The 21,900-nt window shown below is 36.7% G+C and overlaps 1 protein-coding gene across 1 annotated transcript; it reads right to left on the bottom strand.

Annotated features, from left to right (window-relative positions):
- Positions 1 to 4,978: 4,978 nt before the first annotated feature.
- On the bottom strand, positions 4,979 to 19,901 carry LOC146164352 (outer mitochondrial transmembrane helix translocase-like). The gene is made up of 8 exons (XM_083382415.1): positions 19,692 to 19,901; positions 15,318 to 15,417; positions 10,937 to 11,065; positions 10,743 to 10,834; positions 10,344 to 10,471; positions 10,065 to 10,242; positions 7,763 to 7,938; positions 4,979 to 5,204 (listed from the first exon to the last, which is right to left on the bottom strand). The coding sequence occupies exons 1-8, from the start codon at positions 19,842 to 19,844 to the stop codon at positions 5,090 to 5,092; spliced, it is 1,071 nt and encodes a 356-aa protein (XP_083238541.1). The 5' UTR covers positions 19,845 to 19,901; the 3' UTR covers positions 4,979 to 5,089.
- Between the last annotated feature and the right edge of the window lie 1,999 nt (positions 19,902 to 21,900).

The following is a 21,900-nucleotide window of genomic DNA, read 5'->3' as shown; positions in this document are numbered from 1 at the left end:
AACGTTCGTTTGGACACATTCCCACAACGTTTACTTAGTTTTAAAAAAAACTCCGAACGTCGAAAAAACGTTCTGTGTTAGCTGGGTTTCTACCTAAATTTTACGACGATTAATCCTGCTGATTTCGTTGTTAGGAAGCCATTATAACATGCTTGAAAGAGCTAACAAAGTTGATGGCACTAAAGTATTAAAATATTAAAGTTATTGGGGGTGGCTCATCGGTCCGGCCTGATCATAGGTCTCGGTTTTACCCCACTGGGAAAAAAACCTCCAATACACGAGTGTTACAATGTAACATTTGTTGCACAACCCGAAATGGCCCAGCTGGATTTTCACGAGGATATTTGGTTAAATAAAATAGGAGCTACCATCAATATTCAACATATTATGATAACACCTACTATTAAATAATCCTTAACCTCCGGTTTTTATCTCTTTTTCTTGACCTACTTTTTGCGCGACCTCATAATTTCTTTGCGATTTCTTGGCGGTGTTTTGCTTCAGGCATTGCGGTTCCCTTTTATTATAGTTGTTTTTCTTTTGCAATTTAAACTTCACTATTGGTTTACACCTGGACTGTACTGCATTGCAATTCTGTTATTGTTTTTTAGACTTGTTAATAGTTTTATATTCATATATAACTTCGGTGTTTTCGTTGTGTTTACAGAAATTAGCAGAACTGATGATGCTTTTTACGTAACTATATAGTATTCTGCTTTTGTTAAATAAAGTTGTCCTTTGACAAACCCCTCCCCCCGGTCTACGACAATCAGTGCATTCAAAGGATCAAAAAGTCCGACTTTTAGACTTTGAGGTCTTGGACAATGCACTAATTTGCATTAACAAATGTGCATAAGAAGATTAAGTTTAACAATACTTGACCCAACCAAACCCAAACGCTAACCAGCGCCCTAACCCAAATAATGTGCGATGATTTAATACTTATAACGCTTCAGGCCCCATTACCTCAATTTGTGACGTAAAAATCTTAAATACAATGGACGAGAAACCATCCGAGTTTGGGCTTTTTTCCCCAGCATTTAAAGAATTATTGAAATAACGCACATTATTTGGGTTAGGATTCGGGTTAGCGTTAGGGTTTAGGTGGGTCAAGTGTTATTAATCCTATCTCATATTTTTTGTTATCTTTTCTGAACTTTTAATGAATCTTTTTAATTTATCTTCGCCGGGAGTTTACCTAAAGGTCCAAATCAGTGCATTGCCAGGACCTCAAGGTCTAAAAGTCTAGACTTTTCTGCCATTGGATGCCCTGATTGTCGTAGACCTTTTTGCTTAGCAATGCACTGATTTCTAACGGATCGGGTGCCATTTGTGTAATCGTAACGCTTGGGACACAGACCATTTTCGTCGCACGGCCACCACGTTTCACATTTGTTTTCAACCCCGATGCATAATCAGCTCACCCACGCATGCATTTTACATCGCAGAACTTTGGTCGAGGCTCGCAACCTTCGCATTCATCTCTCATGTCCCAACATTCAGGTCTGCCGTCGCATTTCGTCGCAAGCGCAATGATCGAAAGGTTGAGTGACCAGCACTACATTTGACCTGCTTTACCAACATCTTGTGATTCAACACAGTATTTGGTGTTTCTCTCACACAACTGACTTTTGGGTTGCAAAGTACTTTGTCCATATCCACGCAGTCCGTTGCATTGTGGCAATGCATTTGGGTGTAAGGACAAGTGTCTCTAGCGTCGCCTAAGATTGCCTTGCAAACTATTTGGTCGTCGCACAAACATTCATCGTAAAGATCGTAGCAGTCTGGAACCCCGTCACAAAATCGCTGTTGAGAAACCACCAGTCGCTTATCCAAACACAAGAAGCAAACGAATTGACCATTAAAGAAACAAATATCAAACTTGTCTGCGCATTGAGCTTCATCTTCGTAGATGTTTATCTGAGATAAAGCACAAATTCCAGTTCGACTTATTCCAGCACATTTAAATCCCAGCCCGGTTTTGATTTCATCATCATTGCACTGTTCAATGTTTTCACCGCAGTACGCAATAATGGAAATCAAACGACCATCACTGCATTGAGTCAATTTTGTGTGCGTTCCCTCCTCACAAACCCACCGTCCATTCCCATAAACCCTGTCTCTCCGCCCTTCACACGGCCCCATAAGTTGGCGGCAAGTCATGCTCTTGTACATTCCATAACTATGGTTTTTGCTGGAACAAACCTTGATGTTAACGACGACACCATCGTTCCACACAAACTGATCATCGCAAGGCTCCTTTCGTCCGACGCACTGGATCCTACCGTCAGCCACTTGTTGCTGGCAGCTGTTGCAGAACATTTCGTCGCTACCATCCAAACAATTTACTTCACCATACCATACTTTCCACTCCTTAACACACTGAGGCCCATCGTTGCAATGGATTGAGCCTCTCTGACAGCTGCTTCAGTTTGTCTCATCGCTCCCATCATTACAGCCAACCAGTCCATTGCACCACGATTTAGTAGGAGCGCATCTAATTAAAATACTTGAGGTCGTTTTATTAAACATAATCAAAACTGTGTGGGTCGCAAACTTTTAAAACTTGTTTCCGTTTGAAAATTCTACCCTTTAACGAAGCCCCGCTTCTTAATCGCACGACTGTCCTCTGCGAAGTCTTTCATATAGGGTCGCTAACTGGCAGCGATCATAGGGAAATAAATGCTTAAACTAAATGTTCGCCAAATGACCTAAAGGCCAAAATCAATGCTCACAAATTTGTGTATAATATGTGTTGCCACGTATTTCCTGATGTTTTCCTCGTCACAAGGGTTCAGGCAGCCACAAAATTATTTTCTCTACATAACACACCGCCTTTACCGGACCTATTAAGATGCGTTGCCATAATGCAAGGTCGACAATTTATTGCTTTCTGTGTTTTCGTAGAACCCTTTCTACGCTTGTCTTATTAATTGGTATGGGAGCCGTGTAGCATTCCGTTGTAATATTCACTACCATTATACCACCTTGCTAGTATTACGCCATTGGTGTGACTAAGTCCCCTACATATAGATAAAACATAACAAAACATTTGAGCCAATTTGACATTCTGTTTTAGAGTTCGAATACTTAAAACCGAAATATATTTCCTAAGTATTTTTTGCGAACGTTTTTAAATACATGTCCGCATGATTTGACCTCAACAATATACGCTAAATGAGTAGTGGATTAACATTCTAATAGAAAATATTAATATACGGAACAACAGTAAACGAATCCTGTATTTCCTTAAAAAACAAAAGCTATACTTATACATTATTTAGGAAGGAACTGTTTAAAGTTCTACATTTAAATCTGCATAGTATGCAAAACATCTCTAATTTTGTTTTTAAGCACTTAGGATTGTACATGTATTTTTGACATTTCTCCAGCAATAGAATTCGATGTTCAAGATATTTTTGTAAATAAATAGCTGCAAACTAAAATCAGTCAGCAAGATGTTAAAAACATTTACCTTAAAATAGGCATTTTGCCAGTTTATTTAAATGGGTTTTCAAGGTTTATTTTAACGTTAGTTTTTTTCCCAAAGATGAATCGGGTTGCCGTCTTTTCTTGCGGTTTCAAGAGTTCTTTAAATTTTATTTATTTCTTTGTTATAGTGGAGTAGACTTATAGATACTAAACTAACAAAAATGTTACTTTTCAATTTTTTTCACGGCCCCCTTGAAAAAGGCTGATGGCCCCCTAAGGGGCCATGGCCCACAGGTTGGGAACCCCTGCTCTATAGCCTCCTAGTTTGATCCACCGTCGCTACCCCACAAAACCAACGTGGCGTACCGACTGCGATGCAGCTGCAACCAGGCATACATCGGACAAACGCAACTCAACCTTGGGACGCGTTTGAAAGAACACCAGTCGTCACCTAAATCGGAGGTTTGTGCACATCTGCTTGCCAATCCTACCAATAAGGTTAATTTCAATCAACCGGAAATATTAGGTTCATTGGATGACAGATACCGTCTATATTTGCTGGAGTCCACCTCGGCACCTTCGTATCTTTTTAACACTTAATGGTACTCACTGACCTATGCATCGCCATCTTTTTCTGCTATTTTTGTCCTTTTTCTTATGTGTACGCTCTAGAATTTTATCTTCACGTGATTTTTACACTGATGATGGCATGAGGTATTGCCGAAACGTTTGTAAAAGCGAAATGTCGATTTTATCGAATATAATGGCTTTAGTATTTTTATTAAAATTAATAAAAAAAACGTGTATTGTGTTCCAAAATTTGTTTGAAAAAAACGCAAGTAAAGACCTCCAGGAACGTCGCGGCACACCTGCCATGGTCTCGCGACACACCGGTTGCAGATCACTGTATTACGGTGATAATAATGGATAGAGTGACCATGCACAAGAAGGGCCAATGTTTAACTAGAATAATAAGCGTAGTTAACAGTTGCAATATGTAAATCTATCTGGCGTTGTATGGGCAAAATCGGGTAATTAACGTATTTGGTTGTAATCTTAACAGGTGTGGAAACGTGATAATTTTTAGGGCATGGTAAAGACATAAGACGCGTCCCACATTTCACCATATCAAAAGCGATGGACAAACAGTTTATCTAGAAAATCAAGCCGTGGCTTAAATTACTGTTTTATGTGATTTTGTACCACCCCCGTTTAAATTGGCTAGTTTGGTGGACACACAGAGAAAATCTGTGAAGCCCCCAAGCATATCCACTTTTCTCGTTTTCGCCGAGCTAAAAATGAACCTGTTTTTAAAAAGCCTTCTATTGCAGTAGTTTATTTGTCTGCGTAGCACATCTACGTTGACTGCATGATAGCGCGTGACAACAGGGATTTATTTATTTATTTATAGTTGTCGTTAATGCTCAACACGGCGTCCTTAAATAAACAATGGTCCACTCAGGCAGTTGGATATTACGGCTTTAAGGTATTTCAATTTAGATATATTCTATGCTTTAATACTTTACGACTGTAGGTACTCTTTCGATTGTATTTTTATTTAATGTCACATTGAAAGTTCAACATTGTCGTTACATGATACGCCATTGATTGAACCACAGATAAAGTTACATACAAACTTTTTGTATTATAAACCGCCTTAGTCCAACTTTGGAAAGAGATAAGGAAGTTCTGAACTCTTACTGTGTTGCATGACGGCAGACGCTTTCTGAAGATCTTCCAATCCAATCGGCCGTAGCCTACCATCATTATCTCTGATGGAAGACAAACTTAGTTAAGTTGATACATTATCAGAAAAGGGTAATTAAGTTTGAATTAGAGGTTTATGTACCCAATGTAGTGACTAATTACTCTCGAAGGAAATTAATTGAATTATGGACGGTGTGATGTTTTGCTTAGGCACTCACTTTATTAAAAAAAGCCTAAATTTATACTTCACGAAACAAAGTATTAACAATCTTTGAGAACTTGCAATATAAGTTAAAGAATTTTCGTCCACCAATTGGTAAAGACAAAGCCAAGTGTCAAATGTAGACATTCAACTATTAAATTTTATTTAAATTAGTTTTCTGGGTCCGGAAATTCGGTTTACTTCGTTTACACCATAAGAGCAATTTTCCACCTAAATTAATCTATTTAAAACTTAAAATGCTATCACTCGATGTGTTTTGCACATAATTCAAGAACAAAACAGCAAAATGGGTTTGGTTTAATAATTTTTGTGGATAAGTTTTGTCGGCCTGATGTTTAGTACGATGATATAGAGCTGCTGAGGCTGCTTTCCGTCTGAGATGAACTGGGGCGATTGCGCTCATAGTTGGTAGCCATTGTGTTGGTGTCGATTTTACTGCTTCTGATCCGCATAGACGTCCTAAAGTACTTATCGATTTTGTCTGTCGTTACAACGTTCCCAAATGGAACAACAATATTCTTCGACTAGCAGATAGCAAAACATGAAGTGCGAAAAAACTTAGTACGGTTTGGTTAGCACCCCCATTTCGTTGCAGTTAGTTTACGGATAAGAGCATTTCTTGACTTAAGTTTGTTTGCTACGTTAATAATATGGTGTCGACAGATTAATGTGGGGTCAAGGGTGACCCGAAGGTAATTTAGGTTTTTTTAACATCTTTGGGTAGATTCCACCGGGTCTAGCTGCTTCGCTAGTTTTGTACTTTGCAAGGCTATTTTAATTTCGTGTTGAGTAACTGGATTAGTTCGTTGTGTGTCTACAATTTTGTAGTTTAAATACAATTGTTGATATTCTTTTGGACTTTAGTTTCCAACTTTCTATTGGCTTTGTGCATACCTCTGTATTTAATATGCTTAGCTATGTCATTTGCTGCAATTGAAGTTATGGTTGTCTTGTTGTTTTGAGTTTGGGTCTAGTTTCTTACGTAGGGCCCAGGCTTCTCTGCTGGAGTGTTTAAAGTCACGTATTTCAACAGTTTCAATCCTTATTTTCCTTCTGTCATTTGTCAAGCTTTCAAGTAAAAGGTCGGCAGTATCACGGCTATGGGTAGATTTATATTATTTAGGTGATATTTTCGTGTCTTTGGACCAGCATGGAATGTAGGATCGTCTTCTACCCCTGGGTATGTGTTGCCGTGGAGCTTTAAGGATAAGTTAAAAAAAATATATATAAAAAAAAATATAAAATTTATTTTGCGATGCTAGTATAATTTTTCAGCTTTCAAATCTTTTATCTCGCCTTTGGAATTGGTTTGTCCAATGCTGATCAGGTCTATGTTGGCTGTTGGGAAGGTCATTTATAACTGTACGAAACACTGGAGGTGGTTTCCTGTTTTGTTTGTTGATGTGAAGCATACATTGGGGGATTTGTTTTTATTTTGTTGACTTAAACGTTCCAGGTTGTTTGGGATTATAGAGAAGGTGCAGGCTCAAGTCTTGCGCCTATTTTTTAAGTTTTTCGCCAGCGATATTATTCTGTTTGTATCCCAGTCGTTGTGATAACTGTAGAAATCCCAATGTATATGACAGGATGGTTGAAAGACAGCATTTGGTGGCCCAGCCAGATTGAATTTGTTGGTTTACAAACGTTTACATTTGTGAGTTTATCAATTTTTATTGTAGATACGTGCACATTTTGTTCGGGTAGTTTGACAATGAGTTCTTCAGTAGGTATTTTATGTTTTCCATGGTGAATTTCTGTCATTTCACATCCTGGGCTTGTGGTTTTCGACATTAACGTGTTGACCCAGGTCTTGGAGGGACAGTCCATATAGATAATATTTTAGTTAATTTGAGAAGTATAGCAGCTCTTTATAAAACGTATATTAAATACCAAAGGTATTTTTAGAGCTGATTTGATTAAAAATTACAAAAACGTTGTAACCTAGCAATCTTAAATACACGCAAGTCGTAGAATTCATTTACAAAATTAGAAAGTAACATGTTTACAAATTTTCAGCCCAAGTTCAAATCGTCAGTTAAGTCAAAGTACACATTTCCCAAATCATGTTCAGTCATTCACAGTAAACTGGATGGTTTTGTTAGATGCGTCCTCTCCATACCAATATTTCGGTTAGCAAATAACGTAGGCAAAACATTTAGGAAGCAAGCTATTTTACATGGAAACATTAAGGCAAGAAAAACAACTTTGTTGCATAATTATTTAATTCATTAATCTCAGTGACATATTTTTTGATCATTTAACATTGTAAAATAAGTCCCAAAACAAGTAATTTACATACGTCAAAACATTGTCTTCATATATTTAACAACAAGGCTATGCATAGATCAAATCCACATTTATACACAAGTAAATATGTGATGTAATTGAAATAAAATTTACCTGTGATTTTTTAAATGTTCGTGAATGCGAGCAACCGATGCATGACGACAAATTTCATTTATGTCACTGCCACTGAAGCCATTTAAAGTTTCCGCAAAATCACGTAAGTTCACGCAAGGATCAAGCTCCTCCACTGCCAGAACTATTTGAAGGATCTTTGTTCGTTGTTCAACGTTCTATGAAACAAAACGTACGAATGTGTTTTTTCATAAATTTCGGAGCTAACTGCAAGTAAGAGAAAACAAGATACAAGCAAGAGCTTAAATCGTTAAAGCAGGGATATATAGAACCACTTTCGTTATTTTCTGCAATACTACGACACTTCGATAGGTGTTGTTTTGTGATTAAACATACAGCTTTAATATTACTGCAAATTTAATTGTTTCAAGCAAAAAAGGCTTATCAGTTACCACGTATTGCACGCTTCTATACATAATTTCTGTAAAACCTTAACAAGAACAAGAAGTACTTTTATCTCAACGAAAATGCCATTACAATTTTAAGTTTAATTTATAAGAAAAGCCAAAGGAGAAATTTATGGGATGCTGGTTTCTTTTTGGCATGTCAGGCCCCTTTTAGTTGTATTTTACAGAAAAAAAACAATTCCTGAATGAAAGCCAAAAAAAGCGGTCTGTTTATCCGTTAGATGGAACCGGAAATCCTTGTTCTAAAAACAACAGTCAAACAAGTATAAATTAGGTGCCTGGCGGATCTATAGGGGGCAGCAGGTCGTTGTCCACCCCAAAATTCGTAAGTATAAGTTATTTCAAAGAAATATGTAAACTCTGTTGCGCGTAAGTTTTAGCATCGATAATAGATTGGCCGCATTAATATTAAACATTTTGTCAACCGAGAAATTTTTGGTCTCAAGACTGCGCTGTAAACATTTTCTTGTCAACATAGTCAAGGCATTCTTTCGCGCTTCGCACAAATCTATAACGTCTTGGCAATGTGGTCGTTGTATCAAAACAAACTATTCAACCTAAAAAACCAAATAATGTGAAGCGATGTATGCTTTTTACAGTTAGTTATTTTTGTGATTTCCGGAAGCGATTATTTGATGTTCCCTGTTTCTCGATTTATAATAATTGCACATCTGTGCACAAGTAACCAGGCATAGGAAGTTTATATTATATTAAATGTTTGTTTACGTCAGGGAGTCAAACCGAAACCGAAAGGGAACTCTATAAACTGGTTTCGGGCTGATTTGTCGTGGACCGTAACTGGACCTCAACCCGAACTGAACCGAATATGTTTTAAAAGAACCTTAATCGAACCCGAACCTGTTAAAAGGCGGTTCACTCAACCATGACGTTACAACCTATATTTCAAAGAGTCAGCTTGTACCATGTTCAAACTTGGCGCCGTTTATAACAGAAGCAGTTTGTTTACTGTCATGATATTCCTGGCCTGCTCAAGCAGTTAGGTGTCTCCTCGTACAATCCAACACAATGAAGACTTATTTGGATAGCTCTAAGCAGAGCCGTCAATATGTTTTTATCGCCGCTGTTTTGGGACTGTACTGTTGAAGGGTCGGGTAATGGATGGAATTAAAATTTTGGTTATGGTCGAAATATATTAGGGAGTTAGTGCTGAAGTTAGGGGTGGCGTTTGTGGTCAGATTTAGGTCTTATTTATAATACATAGGATGGGGGAAATTAACAGACCAAGATTTGACAATTTTGGCAAGTGCTTTAATATTAATATGAATACTCTACCGCTATATTTAGGCCTACATCTATCTATTATCTGCAAATTACGTGTACAACCTGGAATAAACCTTAAAACCTGTACACACGAAAAAGTATTTAGATTTTCATTGAACAAGAGTGGAAAAAATATATTTTAGCGCCTCACATTTAAAAAACACAAACTTTCAGGGAAACACAACAAAACCTACAAAGCAATCAATGCTATCTTAAAACCCAATACGCTTTCGGTGTAAGATGTGTGGCCTAACTAACAATGAGTATGGGACGCCTTCCGCCGCTGTTGTTTTTTAAACAGGCTGTTCGCGGACGCTGTTTTGACAACGGGATCAGAATGGACTTTTTGGGGGAGTAAGGGGGAGCAACAAAGCAAATATTAATTTTTACTTAATATTTGCTTTGTTGCAGATGCAAAAGTTGTTGCTTGGCCAGTACATCAATGTGAAAAAACATGGTTTGTGGTGTATTTATTTCTCTCTTTCCTGCTTTGATTACCTTGTTATATTTTGTTGTAAAATTGACGGAGAACATATTTATCTTTTACACCAAAACAAAAAAAGATATGTAAATAATTGATCTTAATTATATCATACCGGCATTGCAACATTAAAACGGATAGGCATGCGGCGTAAAATGGCCTGATCTATTTGCTGTGGCCTGTTTGTGGCACCCATCACCATTATCTGGCTCTCCTTGTCTGATGCCAGACCATCCCATAGGCTCATGAATGTAGCTTTCATCATGGCAGTTACTTCATGATCACGATCAGACCTTAAATCAGTTAACAAAAACATGGTGTGTTGCACGATTACCAGGTGTACATATTAATTAAATAGAATGACATAACATGATTATATCACACACTTATTTACCGCATTTGAAGAAATACATCTATTTCATCAATAAAAATAATAGCAGGTTGTAATTTGTGAGCTAAAGAGAACACTGCTGCTGCCAATTTCTGTGATTCCCCATACCATTTGTCTGTTAGTTGTTGAACCTTATAAAACAAAACTGTGTTGCTATAGACAAGGTGGTTTGTGGAATATAGTTATTCAAAAGTATAACCAAAACGTGTTTTTGCATTGGTTATAATTTTTTATAATTGGTCATTTTCAGCATTGTGCAATGAAGAAAATTACCAAAAATGTCCGTCTTACAACCCTTTTAACATTTGTAAAAACTAAAAACAAAAGAACAAATTATACAACAGATTAATTTACATCATATAGTTTTTAAAGTTCCTTTTAGTTAATCTCCCCACAATGTACCTCTATATTAATGAAAGTGCATCCTGCTTCCTTTGCTGTGGCTTTGGCTATCATTGTTTTACCACATCCAGGTGGCCCATACAATAGAAGTCCTGTACAGTATCACATAATTATTGTGTACTCTATTTATATTTTATATCCTCATATACAGTATATCACTTTTATTAGAAATATACATTAAAAAAGTATTCTACCTTTTGGTGGCATGAATAATTTGCATTGCTTGAAAATCTCTCTTCGGTGAAATGGAAGGATAACAGTTTCCTTAATTTGCTGAATTATATCATTTAATCCACCAATATCGTTCCATGTTACAGGTATTTCTATAAATATAAGGCAAAAATAATTCTTACTATTATTCTGGATTAATTTGATGCCATACACTAGCTCTGGTGATATCCTACTCCTTTAAAACATGAAAACTAACCTTCGTTGATTGATGAAGTTTAATTATGTTTGCATGTTAAAATTTGTGTTCGACAGCTAATTGATGTTATTTTTGTTAATTAAAAAAAAACAATGCAATTTATTTTTGAGGGTTAACCTGTTATACTTTTGATGGCCAAAAAGTCGATTAGGAAAACTTTTAACAACTCTTTAGAGACGGGCGAAACAGAGGCGCGGTAGGCGCAGGAAGCAGTTTCTTTGTTATGATCAGAATTGATTGCAATGTGATATGGATTAGAATACCTCAGAATTTAAATGGTTTGGGATATTTAAATCCTAAGTGGCAATCTTATATATATATTTTTCACATAGGATAGCGTATAATCCTTAATGCCTGTAGTGCAATTACAAAAACAAAGTTTGGTGAAACACTGAATAAAAAACTTGATCAAACAATGCCATTTTCAGAAGAATTTGTGATATAAAGAATTTGTACTACAGGTTGATGTAATGCAAGTAAAGCAAAGCATTTGTAATGCAGTTTGATGAATCCAGAGACATAAATGGTAAAGGTCATTTATTAAAATTTATACGGTATGTAAATAGCGAAAAATCACAGAACAGTTTTTTTTTTTGCTACACGAATTTCAAGGAAGATAACAGGTTAGATAGATTTATTGCAGGGTGGTCCAAACCCTGGCACGCGGGCCGCATGCGGCCCGCGGACATATTTCGTGCGGCCCGCAGAATAATTTTAGTTTACATCAAAAAATTTCAGTTTTGTTCATTAATTGCCGAACGATCGCCATGTTTTCTAGAGATACGATTCGTTACATCATGATAATGCAGTACTGTAAACAGCTGTTTTTGGTATGTATGACGTAACAGTGCTATAAAATTAGTTTTCATTAGAAGTTGAGTAAGGTAGTGTACTTGAACACAGTTAGCTACAAGCACGTGTGACAGCCGCAATCGCAACTTAGGCAGGATTTGTTGTTGTTTGACGATAGTAATAGGCCTACTTATGCTGAAAGTTATAAAATTAGCCAAGTACAACAATTCCTAATAAAATGAGTCTTAAAAGAAAGGTGACAGAGGAAAACAGAGTGTTTAATTCTAACTGGGAGGAAACATATTTATTTGGCGACAACAATGGTAAACCACAGTGTTTGATGTGCTTTCAAGTATTATCTGTTCCGAAAGAGTTTAATTTGAAATGACATTACAACACCAAACATGAGGAAAAATATGGAAAATACCACGGGACTTCTCGGGAAGCAATTTTAAAAGAACTGAAGGGTAACTTCTTCAAACAAAAAAATATGATTTCCAATTTTGCCAAAAATGATTCAACCGCAAACATGAAAGCATCATATGAAGTTGCATTAACGCACGCTAAGCATGGTAAGGCTTTTCGTGACGGGGAGATCATAAAAGAATGTGCAATTAAGATGGCTCTTGCATTTGGAGATAAAAAAATTGCCAAAAAAATTGAAAATGTGTCTCTACCGTTGCGAGAGGAGTGGTCGATTTAAGCGACAATATTACTTCACAATTGAAAGAAGTTGTTCAGCAGTACAAGTTCTTCTCTCTGGCCTTAGATGAAAGTACTGATAGCAGTGACATTAGTCAACTCCTAATTTTCATCCGCACTATTGATGAAAACTTTGTTGTTTGCGAAGAACTGCTCAAGACAGTTCCACTTCATGGGACTACAAAAGGCTTGGACATTTATAACAGCCTCGCCTCTGTCGTTGATGCATATGGAGGTTTTGAGAAATGTTCATGTGTTGCAACAGATGGTGCCAGGGCAATGACAGGAAGGAGAAATGGCCTGGTTGGCATTCTTAAAAGTCATGGTGTGGACTGCCTCACATTTCATTACATCCTTCACCAAGAAGCACTTTGTGCCAAAGTTTTGAACATGAGTGAAATTATGCATAGTGTTTCAAATATGGTAAACATCATCAAAGGGGGGAATAAGGCTCTTCGACATAGAAAGTTCACCCAATTCCTTAAAGATGGGGATGCAGAATATGAAGATATTCCACTATTCTCCCACATCCGATGGTTAAGTGCAGGCAAAACACTGAAATGCTTTTTTTCTTTGAGAAAATAAATTTTGACTTTTATCCAGAATGAAATAGGAGGGTTTCCTGAAAACGTGATTTAATTGAATGATGATAAGTTTATAGGTTCACTGGCATTCTTGACTGATATTACTAATCACTTAAACACCTTAAACATGAAGTTGCAAGGTAAGAAACAAAACATATCTCAATTGGTGGGATACGTTGAAGGTTTTCGCAAGAAACTTCTTTGCAAAGAAATGATGCTACTCATTTTTCTTCATGCTGTGAATTACTTAGTGAAGAAAAAAATGAGCGTTACAACACCTTTTGGAAACTTGTAAGCTACGTGCAGTTTCCACGCTTAAGAGAACTTGCACTGAAAATGTGTTCCATGTTTGGTAGTACCTACATTTGCGAAAGCACTTTCTCAATTATGAAGCGGATAAAAAGTGATGTACGAAAGAATAGCTGATGAAACGCTGGATGCCTGCTTACGATTGTCGACAACTGAAATCAATGCTGACATTGAAGCAGTAATCAAAAGCAAGAAACAATGAATGGTTTTGTTATTTTGTTTGTGCTTTATCTATATTTCCCTAATGTAAAAAAACACCGCTCTAGGCTAATTAGTTCGGTAAACTCGCTTATTTAATATAGAGTAAAACTTGCAGTTTATGGATTACTTTGGAGTTTCCTCGACTGCGGCCCGCAAGGCTTTCTCAAATTTTTTTGCGGCCCTTCATTCTGTCAACTTTGGACCACCCTGATTTATTGTATTTGAAGATCACTGTGTTATCTTGAAAGCAATGTGCTACAATTTGCACAAAAGGAGCCTGGTCGATGGTAGGATCAACATAAGGATTTATAACAATGGCAAACATCCCAAGGTAGGAGTTGCTATCACTTGGAAAAGCATTATCATGAGTATATCAACTAAGAAATGAACATAAAGTTTTTTATTGGTGAAAAACAATTTTGAAAAAGATATGCAGCTGCAATGAGCTGAGCAAAGCGTAATTTGCATTTAAATTCTATTGTGGCGAGCGTTTTACGCTTTGCTAAACTCAAGCCCTGTGCAGCAGCTGCAGCTAGCTTAAAGTTATGCTTTGTTAAACTCAAGCCCCGTGCAGCTGGAAAAACATACGCTTTGGAGCGATTTTCACGCTTTGCTAACAATTTCACGCCCAGTGCACTCAGCTCCGCTCAGTGCAGCTGTAGTGTAAACGGGCCTTAATGGTTAGAAGCAACTTTGACAAATATTCTACAACCGAAAAAAAAGTACTAAAAGAAAGATTGAACAAAGAGTAATTTATAAGAATTTGATAAAATAATTTTCTATTTCCAAAAAGACATTAAATCTACTGCTGCAGTTTAATGTTTTATAAATGCCGAACCATGCAATTTATGGTATTAATTGGTTTCATTGGCAATCATAAATAAATGTTTGATACCCCCCTCAACTTTTCTGAAGATGTCAGAAATTTTTCCATTTAAAAGTAAAGAAAATTTCCTCACGAGGCTAACACAATTTATTTTGAGTCTTAATTTATATTATCTAAGCTAATATGTATTTCACAATACGGCATTTCCAACGCTCACCACTTGAGTGGTGGGCCCTAACAGAAGCTTGTCTTTGTCTGTATTAGTCTTGGATGTATTTCATGGCAACTTATGCTGCCATTCATTTATACGGCGGAATGCAAGTTTGAAAACTTGCTGATTGATTGTTGTTAGAAGCAGTACGCTTCTTAAGCTATCAATCAGATCTAAAATCCATATTAAAAAAAAAACATTTTTTTAACTAAAATACTTTTTTGAATTAACTTCTTTGTGAAGTTTTTAGGCTGATCTTTTGGTCAAAGTAGTTGCCAAATCGCCAATATTCTGTCATACTGATGCTAGACTTTGCATGCTTAAACACGATCAAAAATTCTTCATCATTTCAAGCATAGCAGCTAACTTAATTTGCTTATGTACAGAGGTTAACTGTTTAATTGAATTCAAAATTCACTTTTAAAAAAATTAAAAACAAGTGTAAAATGCTCATCCCAGCAAAGTAAAATCTGAAGTTCAATAATCAATGTATATATTTATATATATATATCATTATACACACCTTGAGGAATGATAAGTTGTGAAGCAATGTTTAACTCATATTCCGTAAGTTTAAGATCCTTAACATTTTCTTTTCCAAGCTGCTTTAAAAGTTCCTGGGCCTGCGATAAACAAAAATAGCATGGATGACATGCTAAAAATGTAAAATTTGCAGCAAACAAAGTTTTGGAAAAATTTAATTTTCACATGTCACATTTTGCTAAACTTCTAAAGATAAACTATTTCATTTAATTGCTTTGATACATCCCTGTAGCTTGCACAACCACAACAATGAATTGACTGAACACATTGCTTAGTATTAATAAATGATACACATTCAATAGACTGGTAAACAATCAAGATGCGGAAATAGTTATTTTGTCTAGCATCTGACGATGTGGTAAGACAGCTCTCTTTGACAAAGCTTTTTAATAGAAATTAAGGGCCAACTAAGTGCCAACCTATGTCCTATATTGAAAACTTTGAATGTTTTACAGGAAAGAAGTTTATAACAAGTTCTGTAAGTTGGCTGCACCAATAAGCATGTTTATATGCACCTTTCTCATGCAGATTAAGTTAAGGTTCAAGCCGGCTTGAAAAGTAATCCGTTCCAGCGTCGTAATTACATGGCGCGAAATTCAAGCCAGCTTGACTGTACAAACTGCACTGATATGCATTATTTACGTGATGCACTGATATGCATTATTTTACGTGATATATATTGAAAAAAAACACAAGAATTACTAGAGTTAGGTTTGCCAATTAAGTAAGTTTTTGACTGTCTGTATAGTGCTTCAGTTTACCTGGCACACAGAATGTAAGTGCAGGAAAGTTGAGCTTGTTTGTGCTGGTCAACGCTATATACAAGACAAAGTGGACAAAAGAAGGTGATAAGATGTAACAAACATTAATGAAAACTGGATTAGGCGCTGGCCTAGAATCCTACCACAGCGTTGAGACAATTATTAAAGCAAAGTACAATATTTGGGTGAGGGTGGGCCAACTACTATTTAAACCCACCCAAACCCGCATCCTAACCCAAATAATGTTATATGTTGCGGATTCTAGACCAGCGCCTCTGTCACAAATTAGTATCTGATTCTAACGAGTGTATGTAATGTTCTTTCCTTATGCGCTTAACTCGTTGTTTTGTTTACGACTAGCCTTTCGTGTTATGTCATAATGCCCCAAAAGTGGCGTGATGTTTACTGCGTTAAAGCAGGTCATTCTACATCAAACAATTCCGGCCGTCAGAGAAACGAACAGATTAAGTGGAGAACGGATTGAAAACCACTCCTTTTAACCGATTAAGAAACAAGAGAACTTAATTCATTCCAGCGCCAAAACAAGAGAGAATGAATTAACGAATCAGATTCAAATCCGGCTTAAACGTGCATATAAACGGGCTTAATGATACCAACCTTGGCGACTATGTCGGCCGAAGAATTAGACAGAAAACCGAAGAAATTGGCCCAAAAAAAAAATTTAATTTAATTTTTTTTTGAAAGATCGACTTACCAAACAAACGTGTGCTTGTTCTAACCATATTCAATCCAATATTTTCTTTGAATGCTGAATATGTAGGAACATTTTGCACTAAAATTGGCATAAAATACTTTTTGTGCCATTCTGAAAAAAGTACGAAGCATGTTGTTTAGCAGGAAAAAGCCAGTGTTTGGTATATAGATTGTTTATTAGTTTAAAAACTACTAAATTTCGATAGAACTGTTGTGTATTTGCAATTTTACTTGATTTGGCAAGTAGTTCTTTATTAAGTTAAAAAAGCAATCATGATAGTCGCCATTCCTGTTAAATAGACAGGTATGACATTCGCATGGGCATAACGAAGATGTACTAGGCCAGGGATGTCCAACCTTTTAGCAGAATGGGCCGCATTGCCACTTCAAAAATTTTGATGGGCCGCAAATCCCATTAAATTAAAGAGGTGACATCATATCGTGACGTAATAAAACAACTTACTTATAAACAACCGCTCTTCCAGATAGAACTTGTGCGCAAATACGCAAGAATTAACCCCGGGAAAGCGAAGTTCTAATCGCACGAAACGCGAAAAATTGAGTTTACATGCCGTATCATGCCGTGCTATGACACCATTTATTTCCTTAAAACGGTCCGCAAAAACACGCATTAAAAAACACACACACATCTTCCTTAACAATGATGCATAGCCTACTCAAGTGTTCTATGGATGTTGAAATGCGACATTAGACTCGATTATAGTCTCAGAAATTCTTAAATTAGGTCTACATCAAATACTGCGCGTTTTGCACATTTTCATAATAGTATAAACAATTGTTTTAAATAAAGGCTACTGAAATTGAGAATAAGCGGTGGGCCGCACATAAACATCAGGCGGGCCGCAATGCGGCCCGCAGGCCGCAGGTTGGACATCCCTGTACTAGGCCATGCTGTTCCATCTAAGGCTTAAACTATATTTTTGGCTGTTTTAATTACGTAAACCCAAAAATTTTTCGTGCTTCGCGCGGACTTCGGTCTCGTTAAGCTATGATTGTGTCTCTGAAGTATATCTATTCAGCCAAGAGGTATTATGCATACTACGGCATGTTGCACTTCACTGTGTGACTCTTATTTGGGCAAATAATTTCTATTAACTTGGATTATAACATGCCGTTCTTTTTTTATTAAAAATTTCTCCCAGTTAAAAAAAAAAATTCTTGCTTTTTAGTGTGATTTTAAGCTGCATGTGTGCACATGAGTTCGCCCCAATACAGCTTATCTATGTAACAGTGTTGTAGTAAGAAAAGCAAACATGTGCACCCCCACCCCCAGTCCCCCAGGCTGTACTTCAGCATACCCCATATGTATTTCTTTGTGTCACAAAAAATTTTGCGCCTTCGCCGCAACTTTGTTCTAATTCGGTTACTTCTTAATAATCTTGTTTATCACCTAAACATGGCAAGGTTGATATATTCATTTGACAAACAATCATTTAAGTTTTGGGGCACGACCTAAAAACCGAAGAATTTACGCCAAAAATGCTCGTCACCAGAAGGCTGGCAAGATTCTGCCAGCCTTTTATTCAGCAATCGCATTTATCACTGTTATTAATAATTTAATTTTTATATTTATGAATATTTATTTTCAGTCATATTCAGCCTTCATCAGATGTACAAAAAGTGACTCACATAGGTCAACCCCTATACAAAAAAAGCTATGACTTAAATGCCAGTTGTTCAGTATTTAGGTTAGGTATTAATAATACTAATAAACAATTTTTTTTTGGATTTGGGTATTTTTTTGAAGGCATGGGATATAAGAATGGTTTGAGAGTATTTAAATGCATCACATTTGGGTTCGGGTGGTTCAAGTATTACGACACTTATTCTCCCAGTTTGACATTTTTGTTTAAGATGGGAGTTTAACAAAAGGTGTTTAGTACCAAGCACAAACACTCATAATGGAGACTACCATTTCAGATCTAAAATTTTCATTAATAGCTAAACCTTTAGAACAATAAATTTTTGATCTCTGGCGTTATATAATTTTGTACTACTGAGTTGCAAATGATTATTAAGCTATGTACAGAACTTTAAATTTCGAACTTCAAGCCTGGCTTATTCTTCCATGGAAAATGGATTCTGTACCAACCGGGCAAAAAACCTCTTCTTTTACTCTACGTGAGTCACTTTACATGTGCTTAATTTTTAAAGCCATTATAACTGAATTTTTATATTCAAACATATGAAAATTATATAATTATATATAAATTATTTTAATGAAGCATTTTGCTGGATAGGTGAGGTAACGTAAATTAATGCGTAAAAAATAGGTCAATACATGCACCAGGTTTTTCCATATATGTTAAAATGACAGGGTGCAGTTTTGACCTTAGTTGCACCCCAATTTTTTCAGCGTGCACCGGCGAGATCTCAGCGAGATCTGCCTTACTTTCAAGACGGTTCCTCGGTAAATGAATGCGTAAAAAATAGGTCAATATATGCACCAGGTTTTTCCATATACGGTAAAATGGCGGGGTGCACTATTGACCTTAGTTGCACCCCATTTTTTTCAGCCGTGCACCGGCAAGATCTTATCGCGATGTGCCTTACTTTTAAGAGGGTTCCTCGGTAAATAAATACTTCTGAAACCACACATTCAAAAGATTTTTTAAATATTTTTCTACAAATTACTTCTTTTTTTTATTATTTATGCCTCCGTAATTGAATGCTACCTAAACCGTTAAAGAATGCTACCTAAACCGTTAAAAAAGTTTGAACAATTCTAGTGGTTGGTCGCAATTCACATGGATTTTTCACATAGTGCGGAGTATGCTGCGGACAAGAGTGCAACTGCGAGGGGGAAACATCCTGGCCAAATTTTTATCAGGAATATGTCAAATACGAGAAAATCAAACCTTTTCTTCAGAGTCCTTTTTCTGTTTTTTTGTTGGGTCCATCAAGTTGTATATTTTGTCGATATACTTGTACATGAAAAAACTGGCAGCTCCAGTTACAAGTATTCGTACAACTAAAGAAATTAGTTGTGCTCTACTACCAGGTTGATCCATTGTAGTTTGATTGTTACTTATGGGACTTCTCTTCAGTAAATTCTTGCAAACTATATACTGCAGCTGCGGCATCAACATAGGGAATTACCCAATGATGTCAAAACTAGTTTTATTTTTTAGCTTTTTGAACTGCATACCACAATTTGAAAAATGTTTTCTGTTCCTGATTTGCTTTATTATATTCTTTACACTCATAGCAACACTGGAAAATACTATAAGTTTTTAGGCATTTTAGATTCTATTTTATGTACATGTTTGACTGCTCCAATTACTGATCTCTATGAAACCTAGATAACCCAACCACTGCAACTTGCGGCACGCATCCGCTATCTTAAAGAGGTCCAAAAGTGCGCAAAATTTGCAATACGGATTAAGGGAGAGATAGCTTAAAATAGTCTTGGTGACAAAATTTTATCATTATATTGCGTAATTTTAAAGGATTAATGAAATACTGGTATGCTTTGTTTAAGTGTTGTAAATAAGTCAAATGACTTTAAGACCCAGTCAAGTCATTAATGTCGATATAGCGAAATTTATGGCTTTCATATTTTTATTGAACTTGATTTTATGGACTCCAGCCATAGGACCAAGATAAGAACAACACCAACGTCAGAATCAAACACAATTCGGAATAAGGCCAAAATAGGACTAATACCTAATGGTATTAGTAACGTCTAAATCGGAATAAGTCTTAAATCCGTCGGAATAAGACCTAAACGGTCAGGATCTGGCCCTGACGGTACCGGTCAGACTAGGGCTTCCAAACGTTGTCACTAAAACGGCCGATGCCAAACCAATGACCCCCGATCGTCCCATACCCTCTATCCACAGGTTCGGGCGTTATTTTGGCCATTTAGCCCTTTTTCCGATGAATATAGGTTCGATTAATTTAGGCCTTATTCCAAAGAATTTGGGCCTTATTATGATGAATTTAGGCCTTATTCCGGTAAATTTAAACCTTATTTCGATTAATTTAGGCCTTAATATTCCAGTGGTCGGCAGACCGCGTGCCGTGACCAAACGTACATCCATTGCACTTTATTTTAAAAGTTTATGAGGCTGAGAATTTTTAAATTTCGTCAGCGTGGTTTATGTGGGTCCTGAGAGCCGGTCGAACTATATTTTTTGCCAACTTTAATTATATGTATACGCAAAATTTTTCGCGCTATGCGCGTATAATTTTCTTTTGTAATATGTTTCACATTATGACATGACAGTGTTTTGGGCATCAAAACGCCGTGTAATATTTCACCTTAAAAACAAGTATCCTGAATCCGGCACTGTTTTCGTAGTGGTTCTATGTAGTGTGCCCTCATTAGTTCGGAAAAGGGTGCTTTGAGCCGCGACAAAAAAAGTTTGCCGACCACTGGGGCGATGAATTTAGGCCTTATTCTGATAAATTTAGGCCTAATTCTGACGATTTTGATCTTATGCCGCACTGGACATTATTGTGTATTTGGCTTTATTATGTGGTTGGTCCTATGGTTTTATATATATTTCTGCTTTAGGTATTGTTGCTTTTTAGGTCTTTGTGTCTTCCCTATTTATATTTCGTTTTAATTGGCGGCAAAAGAGCTTATGGTTTATTGCAACAATGCAACGTCAAGTTACTTAAAGTAAACTTATATGGTACCGTATGCAATCCTTTGAAATGGCTTTTTTGGTCAGTCTATTTCAGACCTGGGTACCATACGGCCCGCGGACCGGATAAGGCCCGCCAAGCGATTTAATCCGGCCCGCGACTTATTTTTCCTAAAGTACCTATATAGGCTAAGCGAACACAATGGGCGACTTTCTACATGTTTGATTGTATCGTAAATACTCTTTCCAGCGACGGATCTAGTCATGACCCCGCCAAACTCTATTTTGGGCCCGTTTTAAATATTAAAATGAAAATTGTCTTCTTGCAAGTTCCACGCGACTTTTGGGCATCGCTACACACAAAAAGATTCCTTTGACTGTATTAGCCTTCTCAAGTTCTCGCCAACGACAGTTTAACAAACTTAGCCTATTATCATTTATACGGTAGGCTATGCTTTTTTTGCGCTTCGGTCGA

The sequence above is a fragment of the Ascidiella aspersa genome, chromosome 2 (assembly GCF_963924565.1).
Source record: "Ascidiella aspersa chromosome 2, kaAscAspe10.2, whole genome shotgun sequence".
In the NCBI taxonomy this organism is placed as follows: Eukaryota; Metazoa; Chordata; class Ascidiacea; order Phlebobranchia; family Ascidiidae; genus Ascidiella; species Ascidiella aspersa.
This window is presented reverse-complemented; position numbering and strand designations above follow the sequence as displayed.